Source organism: Mycothermus thermophilus (assembly GCF_041956435.1).
Source record: "Mycothermus thermophilus strain CBS 625.91 unplaced genomic scaffold VTJ04scaffold_5, whole genome shotgun sequence".
NCBI lineage: Eukaryota > Fungi > Ascomycota > Sordariomycetes > Sordariales > Chaetomiaceae > Mycothermus > Mycothermus thermophilus.
Window position 1 is genome coordinate 618,238 of NW_027191431.1, and position 15,362 is coordinate 633,599.

The window sequence follows — 15,362 nt, forward strand, 5'->3', positions numbered from 1 at the left end:
CTAAGTTTGGTGTTGAGAAGCAACAGTGCATCGCAGACAATCGGATTTTCTGGGGAAAACAGCTCGGCGTGCACGGACCATGTCAGCTCCGACCAGCTCCGGGCTTCGGGCTCCGAAAGGGACATGTGGGTCCTCGCTGCTCCGGTCCTGAGCTCTGATCGGGCGGCCAGCCATCCACAAAAACACGGAGGCAGCTCCGAAAGCTTTCCCTCATGCATCATCCTCATATACTGAACATTAGTTTTGCATTATTGAAAAGACCTAATCCTCGCCATGTGGTATCAACAAACCCCTAGCGCTCCTCTGCCCAATCTCCAACCCAAGCAGTCTCACTTTTTCCATTTTCCTCCCATCCACCTCAGCGGCAGTGGCCGATGACGCTCTCCTGCTTGAGGCCCTTGCAGCAGTCCTTGAAAGTCTGGCGCATGTTGCGATCGACGGCGCAGATCTGTTCCGAGCATCCAGCCACATATCAGCCATCCATTGTTGTCGAGGGACGGACCCGGGGGACCCATGGAAGCATCAGGTCGCCAGGGAAGATGTCGAGGAATCCCAAGCTGAAGGTCTGGAATTGAACTCACGTTGCTATAAGTCTTGTAACCCAGCTGCTTGCAGCAGTGGAGCGTCTGGTCCTTGAGCAATTGGCCGTCGCGGCTGTTCATGCAAATGCAGTCGTCTGGCTGGAGGTACCAGCTGCCGGGGCACTGCTGGGCGAGGGCGCCGCCGACGAGGCCGAGAGTCGCAAGGAAGGTGAGGAGCTTCATAGTGATAGATGTCGATTCAAGTATTCTAGGTAACTTTGGGCTTGGAGATTCTTGATCGATATTGTCCGAGGTCGCGGGCGTCAACGTCTGAACCAAACAACGGCGTTCGTCCGGGCTGCGAGGCGATGGGCGATTCAACGCCCGGAGGCAACGGCGGCCGCTTTTATACACGATCCCGTCCGGCCCTCCGACCAGGTGATGGGTTCCTCGACTGGTGATCTACCCCATACAATTAATCTATGTGCAATATGGCCTTGCAGCTCTTCATGAACCACTTCGGAACTATGCGCGTCACGATGTCGTTACCGACTCCAGGAAGTGCTACTCTGGAAGCGGCCAAGAAGGCAGCAAAACTTGGTTCACCGCGGGCTACACCCCTGATTCCGGGCAAGCCTAGAGGTCGAATACCACTGAACCATCCGCCGTTACTTCATTTTCGTGGGCGAAGGACCACGAAGGACGGTAGAACGTCGCCGTTGTTCGTCTGTTGAGCTGGAATTGATCAACGCGACCCACATGCCACTGTAGCCGTGATGCCACTTCGAGAACTATTCTTAGCTCGCTCAATCTCCTAGACCCAGGTCTCTGGCGTCGAACCCCTCACGGATAACCGGGTCGGCACGCGAGCCACGTTCAATCAGACTCTTTTGCGAGGCACGAGGCCGGCTAAATTCCACTCTCCCATATGACTGTAACAAGCTTGTCTGCAACCTAAGAGGGTCACCAGAGTCGTTGAGGTCTTGGAACCGTCGACCGTTTAACGGACGACAGGGGAATGAGGTTTGCATGCAGGGACGTAGCGTTGAAATGCCTGGGGTTCACCGACCAGTGTTTGGTATGTCCTGGGGTCAGTCATGTCTTGGGGCATGTCCTTGGTTCATCCAGTCCTGCTGGTACTAGTAGGATGGCTGGGGTAATAAACCTGGAGCGAAGCGTTCCTATCAGGGAGAACCGGAAGGAGTATAACCGGGCAAAAGAACCTGGAATTATAAAGGCTCCTGTCTTGGCATCAGCGACATGCGTTGACATCCCTTGTCAAGAAAAAAGAAGAGTCAATGTCAACATCTATCGAGGGCATGGCAACATTGTAAGAAGAAACTCACAGCCAATGTTGCCAAGTCCGAATCGCCAGTATAGTGTCATCAGCACAAAAGAAGCACTGAGAAAAATAAGAATAAAGAATAAAAATAAAATGTATTAATCGGAAACTCGACGCGAGACGCAAGAGGATAATCGCCCATGGAAAACAGACAGTCACCCAGACTGTCCTTGCACGGCTCGGACTCATGATGGGCTTGGAGTATGAAAAGGTTCAGTCATTGTCGTCCGGACAGAGGAATATTTTGCCCCTCGTTGGGGTTGTCAAATGGTCATCATGACATGGCGGGATGTCAAAGTTGCCGAATCCGGCCATGTTTGCAGCCTCGAGGTCCTCATCTCTCCCCGAAAATGGAATCAGTGAAACGGCAATCAATTAAAATTGAACAGACGAGAAGAAACTTCACAGGCTGGTGATGCTCTGGTGATTCCTTCCAGGACTTGCACGACGTCACAAGGCAACCAGGCAATTGGACCCAGGCAAGAGCATAGCTGAGGTGTTTCCTTCCCTCCCGATTTGCAACCCACTGGAAAGGCAGACCTAGCGCCACAACTGCCGGCGGAAACGGCACCCGACACCAGCCATCCACCAACCGGAAGGCACCTGACACTGGTGTCCCACCAACAATTGCTGCATGCAGCTCTTAGCAGCTCTTCCAGCTCCGAAAACATTTCCAATCCGCAACTCCTCAACACAAACCCTCCCGCTTCAACGTCAACACCAACGCCATTTCTCAACACCATCTAGTCCGACCCGCAAAATAAGCAAAAAACTCTACTTAGGCCGTATTTAACCAACACTTCTGCGAAGCGAACAGCGAATAGCTCCCCATCCCACACTCAATATCAATACAGATACCTCTGGACCTGAGAGCTTGACCATGTGAATCGTCTCGACAGTGCACCACTGACAAATACCACCCGGCCGCCATGTCGCTCGTTCCATACCAGTTTGAGGGTCGCGAGATAGTTCTGTCAGTCTCCGACAAACTCTCGGAACCAAGCGTTGCTCCTGCTGACTTAGCAGTCGCCATCACAATGCCGTCGTCCTCCGTGATCCCGCGTCGCAACGTCTGGAACTGCGTGGTCTGCAGGTCCACGAATGTCCAACATGCCGACGACCATTGCGTCCTCCCTCTCCTGACCGCCACTACGACTCGGCCCGCCATGAGGATACATACGTAGACCCCAACTACTTCCGCATGCTCCGCGCCGGCCACAATGCCGCGAATGCATCGCAGCCGCATCCGTCGAGCCCTGTCCGTCGAACCTTAGTGCCGCTCCCCGCGGCCGTGCATGACGAGGACGATGAGTCTGAAACCACGTCTGTTCCCCGAAGCAGCGAATCCACGTCTACCCAACCCGTACCTCCAAGCGGTGGCCGTATCAGGAGGGAAGCTTTCAGCCCAAACTACTTCAATACCTTCTTTGTCGAAGAGAAAGAACTGGGACGTGGGGGCAAGGGCGTGGTTCTCCTGGTTCGCCACCACATTGATGGATGCAACCTTGGCTACTTCGCATGCAAGCGGGTGCCTGTTGGAGACGACCACGCCTGGCTTGAGAAAGTCCTCGTTGAGGTTGAACTTCTGGCCAACCTCGCCCATCCAAACTTGGTTTCCTACCGCCATGTCTGGCTGGAAGACGTCCAGCTGACGCGCTTCGGTCCGAGCGTGGCATGCGCCTTCATCCTCCAGCAATACTGCAACGGCGGCGACCTCCTGCGCTACGTCCTCGGTGATATTCCGAAACAGGCTACCAAGGAGGAGCTCAAGGCTCGCATTCGCCGCCGTTCACGGGGTCAATCCGCCGAGCGCCCCAAACCCCAGAAACGTCTCTCTGCGGAGGAGATTTATTCCCTATTCAAGGACATCACGTCTGGCCTCGCGTACCTTCATGCGTCCAACTACATCCACAGGGACCTTAAGCCAAGCAACTGCCTCCTCCACCGGGACGGACACCAGCTCAAGTGCTTGATCAGTGATTTTGGGGAGGTGCAGCCTGAAAATGCCATGCGCAACTCGACTGGTTCAACCGGGACAATCTCGTATTGCGCTCCGGAAGTCCTCAAGAAGGATGCCAGCGGCCGTTATGGCAACTTTACCACAAAATCAGACATGTTTGCCCTCGGAATGATCCTCTACTTTATGTGTTTCGGTGGCCTTCCCTACGTCAATGCCAACTCGATCAACGAGGAGTTGGAGGATATCGATCAGCTGCGGGCCGAGATCATCGATTGGAAGGGGTTTCATGCCGAGAAGAAGCTGCGCCCGGATCTCCCGCCAAAGCTCTACCATCTCCTGACGCGCCTTCTTGCAGTCAACCCTGCCGACCGGCCGAGTGCGAGCGAGGTGCTGAATGCCATGGCTGGAGAGTCTCTGGACAGTATGCCGCGGACTCCAAGGCTTGGAGGTCCCATGTTTGGCTTGTCGGGACAGAGAATCCAAAACTTGGACTCGCCCTTGCCTCCAAATACACCAGTCCCAGGTTTGTCAGTCCCCGACGTAGGACAAGAACAAAGCAATGCTCATGCTACCCCAGAGCCCACGAAACGCGCCCGCGTCAACAGCGTGCCTGACGAAGAGGGCGCGAACAAACAAACACACGACGCCGACACAGCAACATCACCGCCAACTACCCTTGTCCCGGCCAGCCCGTCACAGCGGCTGCAACCAGGAGCGCATACTATGGTACTCTCCCGCAGTCGCCGCAGCCATCACAGTCCCAGCCCAGACCGCGGGCCTTCCCGCTCCCCACACAGAAACATTAACTCGGGAATCTCTGCGAGCACTGCCACCACCACCACGCCACTGCTGATGCCACCGCCCACAACACGTGTTGCGCGCCTCAGGCATGACGCCTTCGTGGCTCATTACCACATGACGCTATGGTTGAGCGCTCATGCGACCACGCTGCGACTCATGTTGTTTGCGGCCAAGATCTTTTCCTTGTCATGGGTGTGCTGGCCATATAGCGCGGGTTGGGCCATCACGACCGTGGCCGTGATGCTCGCTGCGTGCGACCTCTATGGCGATGGAACACTGGCAGCCGGGAGGTCATCGATAAATGGTTCTGCTACCCGGCCATTAGTCTCCGGCCTTAACCAGCGGGGCGCGCCGGGTGTCGCTTGGCTGGAGGGTTGGAGGAGAACCTTGCTGTTGCTTATCCTCCATGGCCTCTTGGTTGGAACTGCATTCCGGTTCGGCGTGATGTGCGCAAGAGGCGCGGGACGACATGGCTGGGATGAGTGGTGAACTAGTACAGGCTGTGGTTGCCTCCAAGGGACTCGATCGAGCATGGGCCCGCTCGCGACGGACATGCTTCATGTGTCGTGGTCACCTGCTCTGGTTTGCAGCTATTGCCTTTGATCCTATGGGCGAGTGCGCGAGTTCGGATCACGGTCGTGCCGGTTGGACTCCGTATCGCGCGCCATTGCCTACTGGGATTTCTCAGTTTCCGCACGCCCCGGCTCGGCTTCTCATCTTCCGGAATGTGGGGGTTCCATCAATCACGTCCAGTTCCGGCTTGAGAATAGATGGAAAAATGCCCAGGCGAGATGGCAACCAAACACGCACCGACGACGGGAGCTCACACGGATATACGCGACATGATAACGTCCCGGGTAGTTGGACCGGGTTTATTTATATCGCGGTATCATGCTGCACGCATCAAAATGCGGGACGCTGGGAGGACCGCGACTTACGGGTCGATATGGAAAGCGTATTGTGGACGATTAACAGGCACTCATTCACAATGTCTTGTGGGAGATCTACGAGAAAGCCTTGCCGGCGGAAGGATAACCACACGGTATGGCGCCAGGGCCATCATGTACACGGCGATGTCAGGGCGGTCAGCGGAGCGTAAACTCCCTGTCGCTGTTCAACTCAACCACCCGGCAATGTCAACAAACAACACCGCCTTGGGTGGAATAGGCCTGATGGCGTGATGGGGTTCCGAGATTATATCGTCACCTCTACATGCATCTTATGCATTTCCTCAATCCGCATATGAGGAAACGTGGAGTCTCCAGCCAAGCGGTACACCAAAAGGTTCGACTTCAAGGTCCTTGAAGCCCGTTCCAGCCCTTGACCGCGGCGATTTCTCCTAAAGCGTTTACACCACAATGAACGGCCACGGCCCCCTCGCGGCTATACACCGCGGGGAAGTTTATGGAAACCCCACCATTTCCAGAAGCACTCGATGAAACCTGACGGCGCATTGGCGGATTCCATTGTCTTGAGGATACGATGTTTATGTTTATTGCATATTTCGGCATGGCAAAGTGTGTTTCCCAACTCAGCAACCCAGCCATCACCCCGACACACCTTGTTTCCTGGATTGGGTTGCTCACCGAGGTGGATAACTCAAAGCAGATTTTCACAAAATACACAAGACACGGGCGTTTCACTCGGTGTATTTGTTTCTCATTTCTTCTCCCCACGCCGTCGGCACCTCGTCACCGGACCCTTTCCCGACCCTCCATTACCGGCTTTGGAACCATACCTAGGAGAGGAATGGATGGATACATCACGTCACCGTGCCGCATTGTATTGCACGCATGGTTGTCTTGCATCCGGCTCGTCACGAGGATGGAGAGAAGGTCCAGAATCGTGGTAGTGTTTTATTTGTTTTGGCGCACGCGGACTGCGGCTCCAAGTTTGTCGTGGGTTTGGTACATTACTGCTCCCTCGCTAAGACGGCATGTGTTTGTGTTGTCAAGGTATTATCCTATCCTGTCCAGACTTTGCTGTTGGCTGTTTGTTATATGGAGATAGAAACACATGGGGATGTTGCGGGATGGATCATGTACGAACTTGGGGTATAAAGGATGGATGTGGGGAGGGCAGGACACGTGAAGGACCCTTGGTCAGTGTTTACTCAGTATAGCACAAAATGACCCCCATATGCATACCTATCTTCGTCAGCAGGATCCGATGTGATGGCTTACAGCGGTAGGTGTTATTATTCCGGCCAGTCAGTCACAATCATGGGTAAGGTCCACCATGGAGGTTTGGTCCAAACAACACAAGCCAACTACCGGCGGTGACAAAAGATTATTGACGTGGGGTTGCTGAGTGAGGGGAAGCCTGGTAAATACGTTCCTCAGTGACAGGGTAGCGGGTCCCAGAGAGCAAACGGATGTCATGAGAACGGGAACTGGTGTGTGAATATGTGGATGGTCCAGAGATATTGCTCCTTTACCACACCCACGCACTTACTATTCTATGATGGTTGTGTACACCCTGTTTATTTACTTCACCCTCACTCCCTTCGGGCAAACTTACCTGTTTATTATTATATCACACCTCTCCCACCCTTGCTTACCCGATCGATGTATGCTGCACCCGCCTATCGATTATCATCGCTGTCCCATATCACGCTCCCTTCGAGCAATTTCACAGTCGGGGATATTAATACTGGGACAAGCACACAAGTCATAAGCACGTTCTCCCTCTCCCAGCTGGGCCGGGGATGGATACAAATGGCACGTCCTCTTTCCTTTCTTCCCCCCGTCCTTTCCTCTGTTCATCACAGCTCGTTGCTTGAGAGAGTTCTTTTCTTCTATCGAGCTGTGCTTCGACACTACCGAGCCATCGTGAGCCTGTTGTACGACTGATAGGCCGTCAAGGTATCAGCAGCCCGGCCAAAATCAAGGTCTATTACCAGGTGAGCCAACCCGGGACATTAATCCTGACGCCGAACCTCTGGAGGCAAGGTGACATGCTAACAGAAGTGATAAACTAGCAAGCACGGAACCACCGTCAGTTGGCCTGCCTGTCCGCGTATATATCCCGGATATCCTGACTACCTCAGGTACCTGAAAACCGGCTGAGCAAGCAAGCAAGCAAACAACCAACCTCAGGGAAGCTGTGAGTCAGATTGGGGCAAACAACTGTCTTACGCAGCTTTACGGTGCTGTTTTCCTGGGGCAGGAAACACGCCCGGCTCGATACGTCTACAGTACATAAGCCATTGAGTTTCCGGACAGACAGAGCGCATCCGCCGTGTTGTACCTCGGGGATTCTTGCGCTTCAAGACGCCAGATTGAGTGTCTGGCCTCTCTAGGTATACCATCCTCTTGATTACCACATCGATTTAGATAGGTTATTCCAGCACCTAGGGCTTTGGTACTGATCTTTACTGTGTTTCAGGACCCTGGCACAGCTCAACAAGGCCCAGGCAACAATTGTCTGGCCGAGGAAGGATACTTCATCTCCACGAAGCATTCTTGGAATCTTGTCAAACATTCCCACGGCTTCTTCTCGTTGGGTCGTCTTGGGAAACACCAAAAAGCCGCCGCGACCAGCTATTATCTCCCGCTGCTTCCTGACATTGAGCGTGCTGGCAAGAAAAGAAGAGAATCGCAACAACTGCTGGTGTCCAAGCGAGTTAATCATCGATCGGGCCAAAGACGTTGTCCAACCTCGTGCGCATCCTAATATCCTGGACCCCCGCCCCTGAGGCAGCAGACTCGCCCGCACCGCACGCAAGCTTCATCAGCACGCAGGACCGGTCGATCGGTCAGTCGGTCGGTCGTCTTGCCCCCCAAGCCCTCTCCCAGACTTGCTCGGAAGGAAAGGAGAAGAAGAAGCGAAGCGGCAAAGACGGTACCTACCTACCTAGTTTAAACAGGATGTGCTACAAGAAGATTTTGGTCCATCATAAGTGCGGGCATGAGGTGTGTGCGAGTTTTGAGCCGTGTGGTAAGTTCTTTACAATCATTCTGCCCGCGCTTGAAGAATATGCATAATTCGACACTCTCATGTTCGTTCTTATGTCGAGCTCACATGGTGAGCATTAACAATACCGGCTGTGTTCACTGACTAATATTACCTAAACTCCCCAAGCAGACGACGTCGAGTGTCACTCCACCAAGGACAAATCGGTCGTGTCGAACCAGTATCCGTGCGTTGTGGCGGGGTGTCCTTACTGGGGACTGTTTGGCTAAAAAGCTCGTATCCCGGGTGTTGTTGGGGAGAGCCGCCATTGCCAGTAAGAAGAGGAGATTTGGTGGTGGTTGGAAGGTCATTTCGAGGACGAAGACGAGGAGGGGTTGTTGTGGAAAGCACGAGGACCAAGTGGCTTTGAGGAAGCTTGGATTCAGGGACCGTTTGGTATCTGCTGGTGGGAATTTCGACGTGTGGTATCATCAAAGCTACCCCAGAGCATGTGTAAGTCCTCCTATCAGCATCCTCAACATTGGAGTCTATCTGAACTCTTCTGACATGTTAGTTGCTGGCAGGGGAGGTGAGGTCCTTCACACGGGAACGGACCCGAATGCCCCTTTGCACATGACGGGCGTCTTCCTGGATTGGGCGTATGTGTCAATGGTGTGCGACCTGCTTAGGGGAAATATGGACTCTTGGTCAATGTGAGAACAACACAGTGCTGCTAGCGGTATCTCAATGATGTAACAAGTAAGGGGGAATAACTTTGTCAATATTAGTTGCTCTTGATACTTTGTAAGTCAAGGGCAGCACAGGAGTTCAGCTTGAATTATAGCAACTAATATCGGTCACAATCCCTAAGCCTCCGTCGAAATAGTTACTAGTTTTGGTTTCTGGCCATGTTCTTGGGGTAAGGATGGAAGAAGATCCATGCTGTCAAGGATACTTCCCCCAGGTGACGTCTCGAGTACATTCAAGTCTGGTAGCCATGATGTCATCACCTCTCTCAACCCTAGGCCTGACATACTTTGTCATCGAGGCTTCGCAGCGAGACCAATGATAATCCCAAGACACAGCGGAACCATTGTAGAACCAATCCATCCAAACGCTTTCAGATCGCTTGCCATCTTTCTATCCCAATCTCGCGTTGAACGTTTACAGCGGAGCCTGCGTAAAGAAATTCACACCCCCTCCTACCCTCGGAGCAAAATCCGCGATGTCCAAGCTCCTGACGGTCTTTGGAGCCACCGGCAATCAAGGCGGCTCCGTCATCCAGACGGTGCTCGCCGACCCGGAGCTCTCCGCCGAATTCCGGATCCGCGGGGTCACTCGGAATGCTTCTAAACCGGCAGCTAAGAGCCTGGCGGACCAGGGGATCGAGATCATGACGGTATGAAACCCCCCAAACAGAACAAAACCAAATTACGATTGAAATGAAAGCGCTATGGCTGGCTTGAGACAAGACCTCAACCACTAACCACAGATCGCACTATTAACAGGCCGACATGAACTCCCTCTCCTCCGTTGCCGCCGCAGTCGCCGGTTCGCACACCGTCTTCCTCGTGACCAACTTCTGGGAGACGCGCAGCCTCGAGACGGAGGTCTCCCAGGGCCGCAACGTGGCGGACGCGGCGCGCGACGCGGGCGTCGCCCATCTCATCTTCTCGTCGCTGCTCGACGTGTCGGAGCTGACGGGCGGGCGGCTGCGGAATGTGCCGCACTTTGATGCCAAAGCTGCCGTGGAGCGGTATATACGGTCGATTACCGAGGCGTCGGTGGCGGAGGAGGCGGAAGGGAAGAAAGGGCTTGGGAACTGCTCGTTTGTGTTGCCGGGGTATTTTATGTCGAACCTCCCCGATATGCTGAAGCTCAGGGATGATGGGGTGTACACGTTGGCGTATCCGTTCGGGGCGAAGACGAAGATTCCGCTGATCGACCCGGCGGAGGATATGGGTGCGTTCAAGTGACTGTGCTTCCCCTGTATTTGCTTCCTCTCTGCATGTATTTATCCTGACCTTCTCTTCTGCACAGGCAAGTTCGTCAAGGCCGCCATCAAGCACGCCCCTGAGCTCAAGAACAAACGGATCCTCGCCGCCGCCGATTACTACACGCCTGAGCGCATCCTGGCCGAGTTCGAGGAGGTGACGGGCGAGAAGACGGCCTTCATGCAGGTCTCGCCCGAGCAATATCACGGGTATCTGCCGGCGAACGTCGCGCAGGAGATGCTCGAGACGCACCTCTTCATCGAGAACCCGGGCTACTACGCTGGCGAGAGCTTGGAGGAAAGCCTGCAGCTTTTAGAGGAAAAGCCGACGACGTGGAAGGAGTTTGTGGAGAGGTTGAAGGCGAGTGATGCGTTTCAGGGATAATGACTGACACATAGGGAGTTTGTTTTGGGGGGAGTGGTGTTTGTGTGTGTGTGGGTTGGGGTTATGAACAGCAGTTGATGCATATGCCTGGCATCTTGTCACTTTGGCGGAGTGGTTAACGCGCTGCCCTGCTATCTTCCGTTAGCATAGGCAGTTCCTTCGGGAGCGTAGGTTCGAATCCTACAGGTGACGAGCCTTTTTTGGGCTTTGTGCAGGTGGAGTTGTGGAGTTGTATCTTTTTGCTGCTGGAGTACTCCGTACTGTTACCCCTGAATGTCCTCGGCTCGCCCCTGAGAAGCAGAAGCGATAATTATGTATGTACAAAAAGTACGCGTGTAGTCAAGCAAAATACTACGAAAGATACACAAGCAACGCCTCCGCAGCCCTCAAATCAAACGAGACCTGTCCATTCTGCACAGTCGCCGTCTCAAACCTCTCTGTCCCTCCAACCACGCATGTCCCGTTGGTCCAATACTGCCCGCCAAACGTGATATCGCTCCCTCGATCCGCCCTGGACAGGGAGGTGTTTGCGGTCAACCTCTTCGCCCGAACCGTCGTCGTGCCCACTGCCAGGCCGGTCAGCGTGAACCGCTCCGTCGTCCGAAACCCGTTTCCATCGTAGTAGTTCGAATTGTAAAGCAGCACGCGCAGCGGCTTCCCGTCGGCGTCGAAGGTCGCGTACGCAGCGTGGGCGCCCGAGCCGTTATCCAGCGCCGCCACCGTGCGCGCTCCTGCCAGCGTCGCAACCGCGGCCGTCGCGCCCCAGTACGGCGCGCCCATGCTGTACCGGCCCCAGAAGCAGTACTGGCAGTTGCCAACGGTGCCGTGGTGGAAGTAGACCCGCGAGATGTTGAGGGATGCGAGCTGGAGAATGTAGTCCATCGTCCAGAGCGCGGCGCCGTAGGTTGGGGAGACGTTCGCTGCGCCTCCACCGGAGACTATTATCAGGTAGGGAGGTTAGTTGAACATTCTCATCTAGTTTGTGTGTTCTATCAGTTATGTTATGAGGTGGCACAACAAGGGAAAAGGACGCACCCGAGTTCGTCTCTCCAATGACGTACTCCTTCCCCGTCAACCTCCTCACAGCCTGCGAATCAGCCGCAAACATATTCCTCACGTTCGACGCCGTCCGCGAGTGCGACTGCAGCTGCTGCACGTTGCCGCCGGGGTAATTGTGGTGGGCGTAGTGCCGGACATACTGCCGTGAGTTGGCGTCCTCGAGGCTCGCGATCTGTGCCGCGCCCCAGCCCGGCGGCGACTGCAGCCGGTTGCCAGCTTGGATCAGGTTGGTCCGGTTGACCGCCCGGCCCACGCGCACCGCCCAGTCGAGCTGTGAGGCCGCGTCCGTGGCGGCGTTCCAAACGCCCCGGCCGAGGGGCTGGCCGTCTTTGGGGTAATCTGAGCAGAGATGGCATGTGAGTTGAGGAGCGAGGAAGGATTGCACATAGGGCTCCGGGGAGGGGCGTCTCTTACACTCCGGTTCATTCCCCAGCTCAATGGCCAGCAAGTTCTTGACCTCAGCAACGGCCGCCCTCGCCGCGGCGATGGTGTTGTCGATGTTATTCTTCCCCCTGTTCAGGCCCACGACCACCGACCCCTCGTACGTCCCGGCCAGCGTCATGAACCGCGGGCCGAAGGTCAGCTCCATCGGCGCGTCGGCGGGGTTCGCGACGCGGTAGACCACGTACGCGGACGTGTTGGGGTCGAAGGAGGCGCGGTCCTGCGTGGTGCCTCCGATGCGAATGGGCGGCCAGACGCCTCCCGCAAGGTCGCGCCAGTTGGAAAGACATTGCTTCGTCGCCGTTACGTTGGTGAAGTAGGACGGAAAGGCGAAGAACTCGAACGAAATCCCCACGGGAGCGGGGGATACGGGGGCGTACGTCAACCCGCCGGTGCCGGCTCGTGAAGGGACGGTGAAGGTCACGGCCTGGGCTGGAGAGGATAGTAAGGCTGCGCTGAGCGCAACCAGTCGAAGGAGCGCCGTCATGGGATGAGGTTGTCACAGGCTGCCTCTCTGTCTGGTATTCAGTCGTGTTTCTGTGACTGGACCTTTGATGGCTGTTGAGCACATGTGCATCTCTAATATTATAGTTGATAGTAGTTGATATGCCATGATGTATGGGACAGCACGTCCGCTCCGTGCCTACAATTTCCTATGTTTTGTTTCATTGGAGCACTATATTCCACAGCAGCTCGGTATTTCACCTCCCGATGTCACTCAGCTGCATTTTGCCCATTCTTCGTGGAGGCTGGTCCAGCTGAACGTGGATGGAAAATCTGACCTGGATAATAGCAGGAACAATATACCGGTACCAGCTCGAGTCGGTCAACAAACACAACAATAGGTGGTCTAGAATTCTCCGTGTTAGGTCGTATTTCCCCGGGACACACGCGACCCTGGACAGATGACAAAGGATCTCTCCGGTATGGCTACTAATAACTTGAGGTTAATGCAGCATTGCCGTACATAGATGGCATGACATATATGAGTTCACAGTATGGATAGAAGGGCTAGGCAAGGGTTATGTGAGAAAGCATGTTGAATTTCTAGACAGTAATACGGACTTACCTATGCGCCACATTACCAGGCGTTGTGGTTCTACGTAGAAACTTACCTTGGTATGGACCTACAAGGAGAAAGACTTGCGTCTGCGCTCAGAAGCTTGGACAGCATCAGCGAGGTCCCCAAACGAACCACGCCGCTGCATGGTGGTATCGGGACTCAGATGGCGTCCCGCATTCAACCTCAACACACGCCCAACAGCGTCCATCAAGCGCGCATGGAGAGCGCCATGTTGCTTAAGCGGGCCACTGCAGGCGGCCACAGCCTCCCGGGGGGTGAGGTTGGCATGGTCCAGCTGCTCGCGGGAGAACGAACACCTACCATCGAGCGAGTAGACTCTCTCTCCAGGAGCAGGCATGCGCTGTAGCACCTCGAGGACAAACGACGCGTGCTTCATGGCGCGGACGTAGCAACGGGCGGCCTCGAGTTGCATCCACTCGACCTTCCACACGAGGTTATGGGCCGTCTTGCACCAGTCGATGACCCTCCGCCGCTGCTCGTGGTCAAGGGGATCCCGGTCCTGCTCGCTGGTCAGCAAGTACTCCTCCAGGCTTAGAAGGAAAGAGTCCGCCTTGTCGATGGCGTCGCGGAGCTTGAGCTTGCACAGCTGCATGTCCACGCCGTACTTACAAGCCAGGGCACGGTCGGCGTGAAGACCGCGGCTGTCGGGGTGGTTCGCGGCGCCGTTGGTGATCTCATCGGAGTAGAAAATGTCGCCGGCGGGAAACGCAGGGATGTGCTCCCACGGCTCGTCCTCGTCGGGCAGCCTGTTGCCCTTGGGGTGAAGAAGCGTGCTGATATGCTGGTACTCGATGGTCCAGAGGGAGTTGGGACAGAGGGCCGGATCCTGGAAATCATCCTCGGGGTTGTCGGGATACGTGGGGAGCCAGTTCATGTTGAGCCAGTCATGGCACCGGGAAGAAATCTCCTGGTAGCACAGGCAGCAGGGGTGGTCGAGGACGCAGGGGATAATGTTGGGTTGACGGCCGGTGTTCTCGCGCATCCGGAAGAGGTTGCGTGCGGCATTGCGGCCGCAGTCACAGACCCTGGAGTTGGCGTCCATGACGTAGACGTCCTTGGTGGGAGAGGAGAAGAGTTGGGTGGAAATGAGACGGCGGGTGTCGTGGAGGGTGAAGTGAACGGTGCGGATTCGGCACATGTTGTAACTCGTTCTCTTCTTCGCAGCACAGATATTGAGAGGGTATGTGTTGTTTGGATGGTTTGACAGGGTGAAGGAAAGGGGTGATTCCGTGAAGCCGGTAGCAACTTATATCTGATCACCATCACCACACCGTGATGTTGGATGTCCACAAAACTTGGTCCGTTTTGCCAACTCAATGTCATTGTTCGCTTTTGTCCTGTTCATGAGTTTTGGATAGCCGGAGAGTACAATTATAACTATCGTACAATGCCTTTGTTTCATGACGATGAGACTGCGTGACTGTCAAGGCCATCTCTTTGTTTGGTGCCTACCTGACCTATCTTTGACTCTTTGTTCTCGAAGCCTGCACCCACATCGAGCGACCACCATACTTGGAGGTTGTCAAGTCCTAGGCTGCTTAGCTGTCTCTGCATGGTCTCAAGTTCCCTCGGAGAACAGGAGGCTTCTGGTCGCTGGGACCAAATATATGTTGAGGTAGGGATGAGTTCAAAAACTCTCCTTCTACGGCCTGAGCAACCACGAAATGTCTGCAACTTTCAGGGAACTCCAAAATGCCGCGCCGCGTTGATTGACGCCCGTCACCTCTAAATGACAGAGGTGTCGTTGAGCGACCATTATATCCAGCAGATATTGTCCTTCATCAACACCCAGGTTAGTCGGGTTTCTGTCCTGCCAATTTGGGTTTTCATCTTGATATGGAGACTAAATCTTCATGTTTACATACCTAAATTTCTGAGCGTC

At 54.8% G+C, this 15,362-nt stretch overlaps 4 protein-coding genes and 1 non-coding gene across 5 annotated transcripts; 3 read left to right on the forward strand and 2 right to left on the reverse strand.

The window, feature by feature from the left end:
- Window positions 1-358: 358 nt before the first annotated feature.
- Window positions 359-764, reverse strand: VTJ04DRAFT_7257 (uncharacterized protein; the record flags this gene model as incomplete). Its single annotated transcript, XM_069365564.1, has 2 exons — window positions 359-448; window positions 582-764. 2 exons carry the CDS (start codon window positions 762-764, stop codon window positions 359-361), a joined length of 273 nt encoding a protein of 90 aa, XP_069216586.1.
- A 2,028-nt stretch (window positions 765-2,792) lies between these two features.
- VTJ04DRAFT_7258 (uncharacterized protein) lies at window positions 2,793-5,113 on the forward strand (the record flags this gene model as incomplete). Its single annotated transcript, XM_069365565.1, has 3 exons — window positions 2,793-2,836; window positions 2,890-4,346; window positions 4,401-5,113. The coding sequence occupies 3 exons, from the start codon at window positions 2,793-2,795 to the stop codon at window positions 5,111-5,113; spliced, it is 2,214 nt and encodes a 737-aa protein (XP_069216587.1).
- Window positions 5,114-9,743: 4,630 nt separating this feature from the next.
- VTJ04DRAFT_7259 (uncharacterized protein) lies at window positions 9,744-10,896 on the forward strand (the record flags this gene model as incomplete). Its single annotated transcript, XM_069365566.1, has 3 exons — window positions 9,744-9,917; window positions 10,027-10,480; window positions 10,559-10,896. The coding sequence occupies 3 exons, from the start codon at window positions 9,744-9,746 to the stop codon at window positions 10,894-10,896; spliced, it is 966 nt and encodes a 321-aa protein (XP_069216588.1).
- A 97-nt stretch (window positions 10,897-10,993) lies between these two features.
- Window positions 10,994-11,088, forward strand: VTJ04DRAFT_t96. The gene has a single exon. It is a non-coding gene; the product is annotated as a tRNA-Ser (tRNA).
- Window positions 11,089-11,247: 159 nt separating this feature from the next.
- On the reverse strand, window positions 11,248-14,618 carry VTJ04DRAFT_7260 (uncharacterized protein; the record flags this gene model as incomplete). Its single annotated transcript, XM_069365568.1, has 4 exons — window positions 11,248-11,834; window positions 11,932-12,294; window positions 12,370-12,828; window positions 13,781-14,618. 4 exons carry the CDS (start codon window positions 14,616-14,618, stop codon window positions 11,248-11,250), a joined length of 2,247 nt encoding a protein of 748 aa, XP_069216589.1.
- Between the last annotated feature and the right edge of the window lie 744 nt (window positions 14,619-15,362).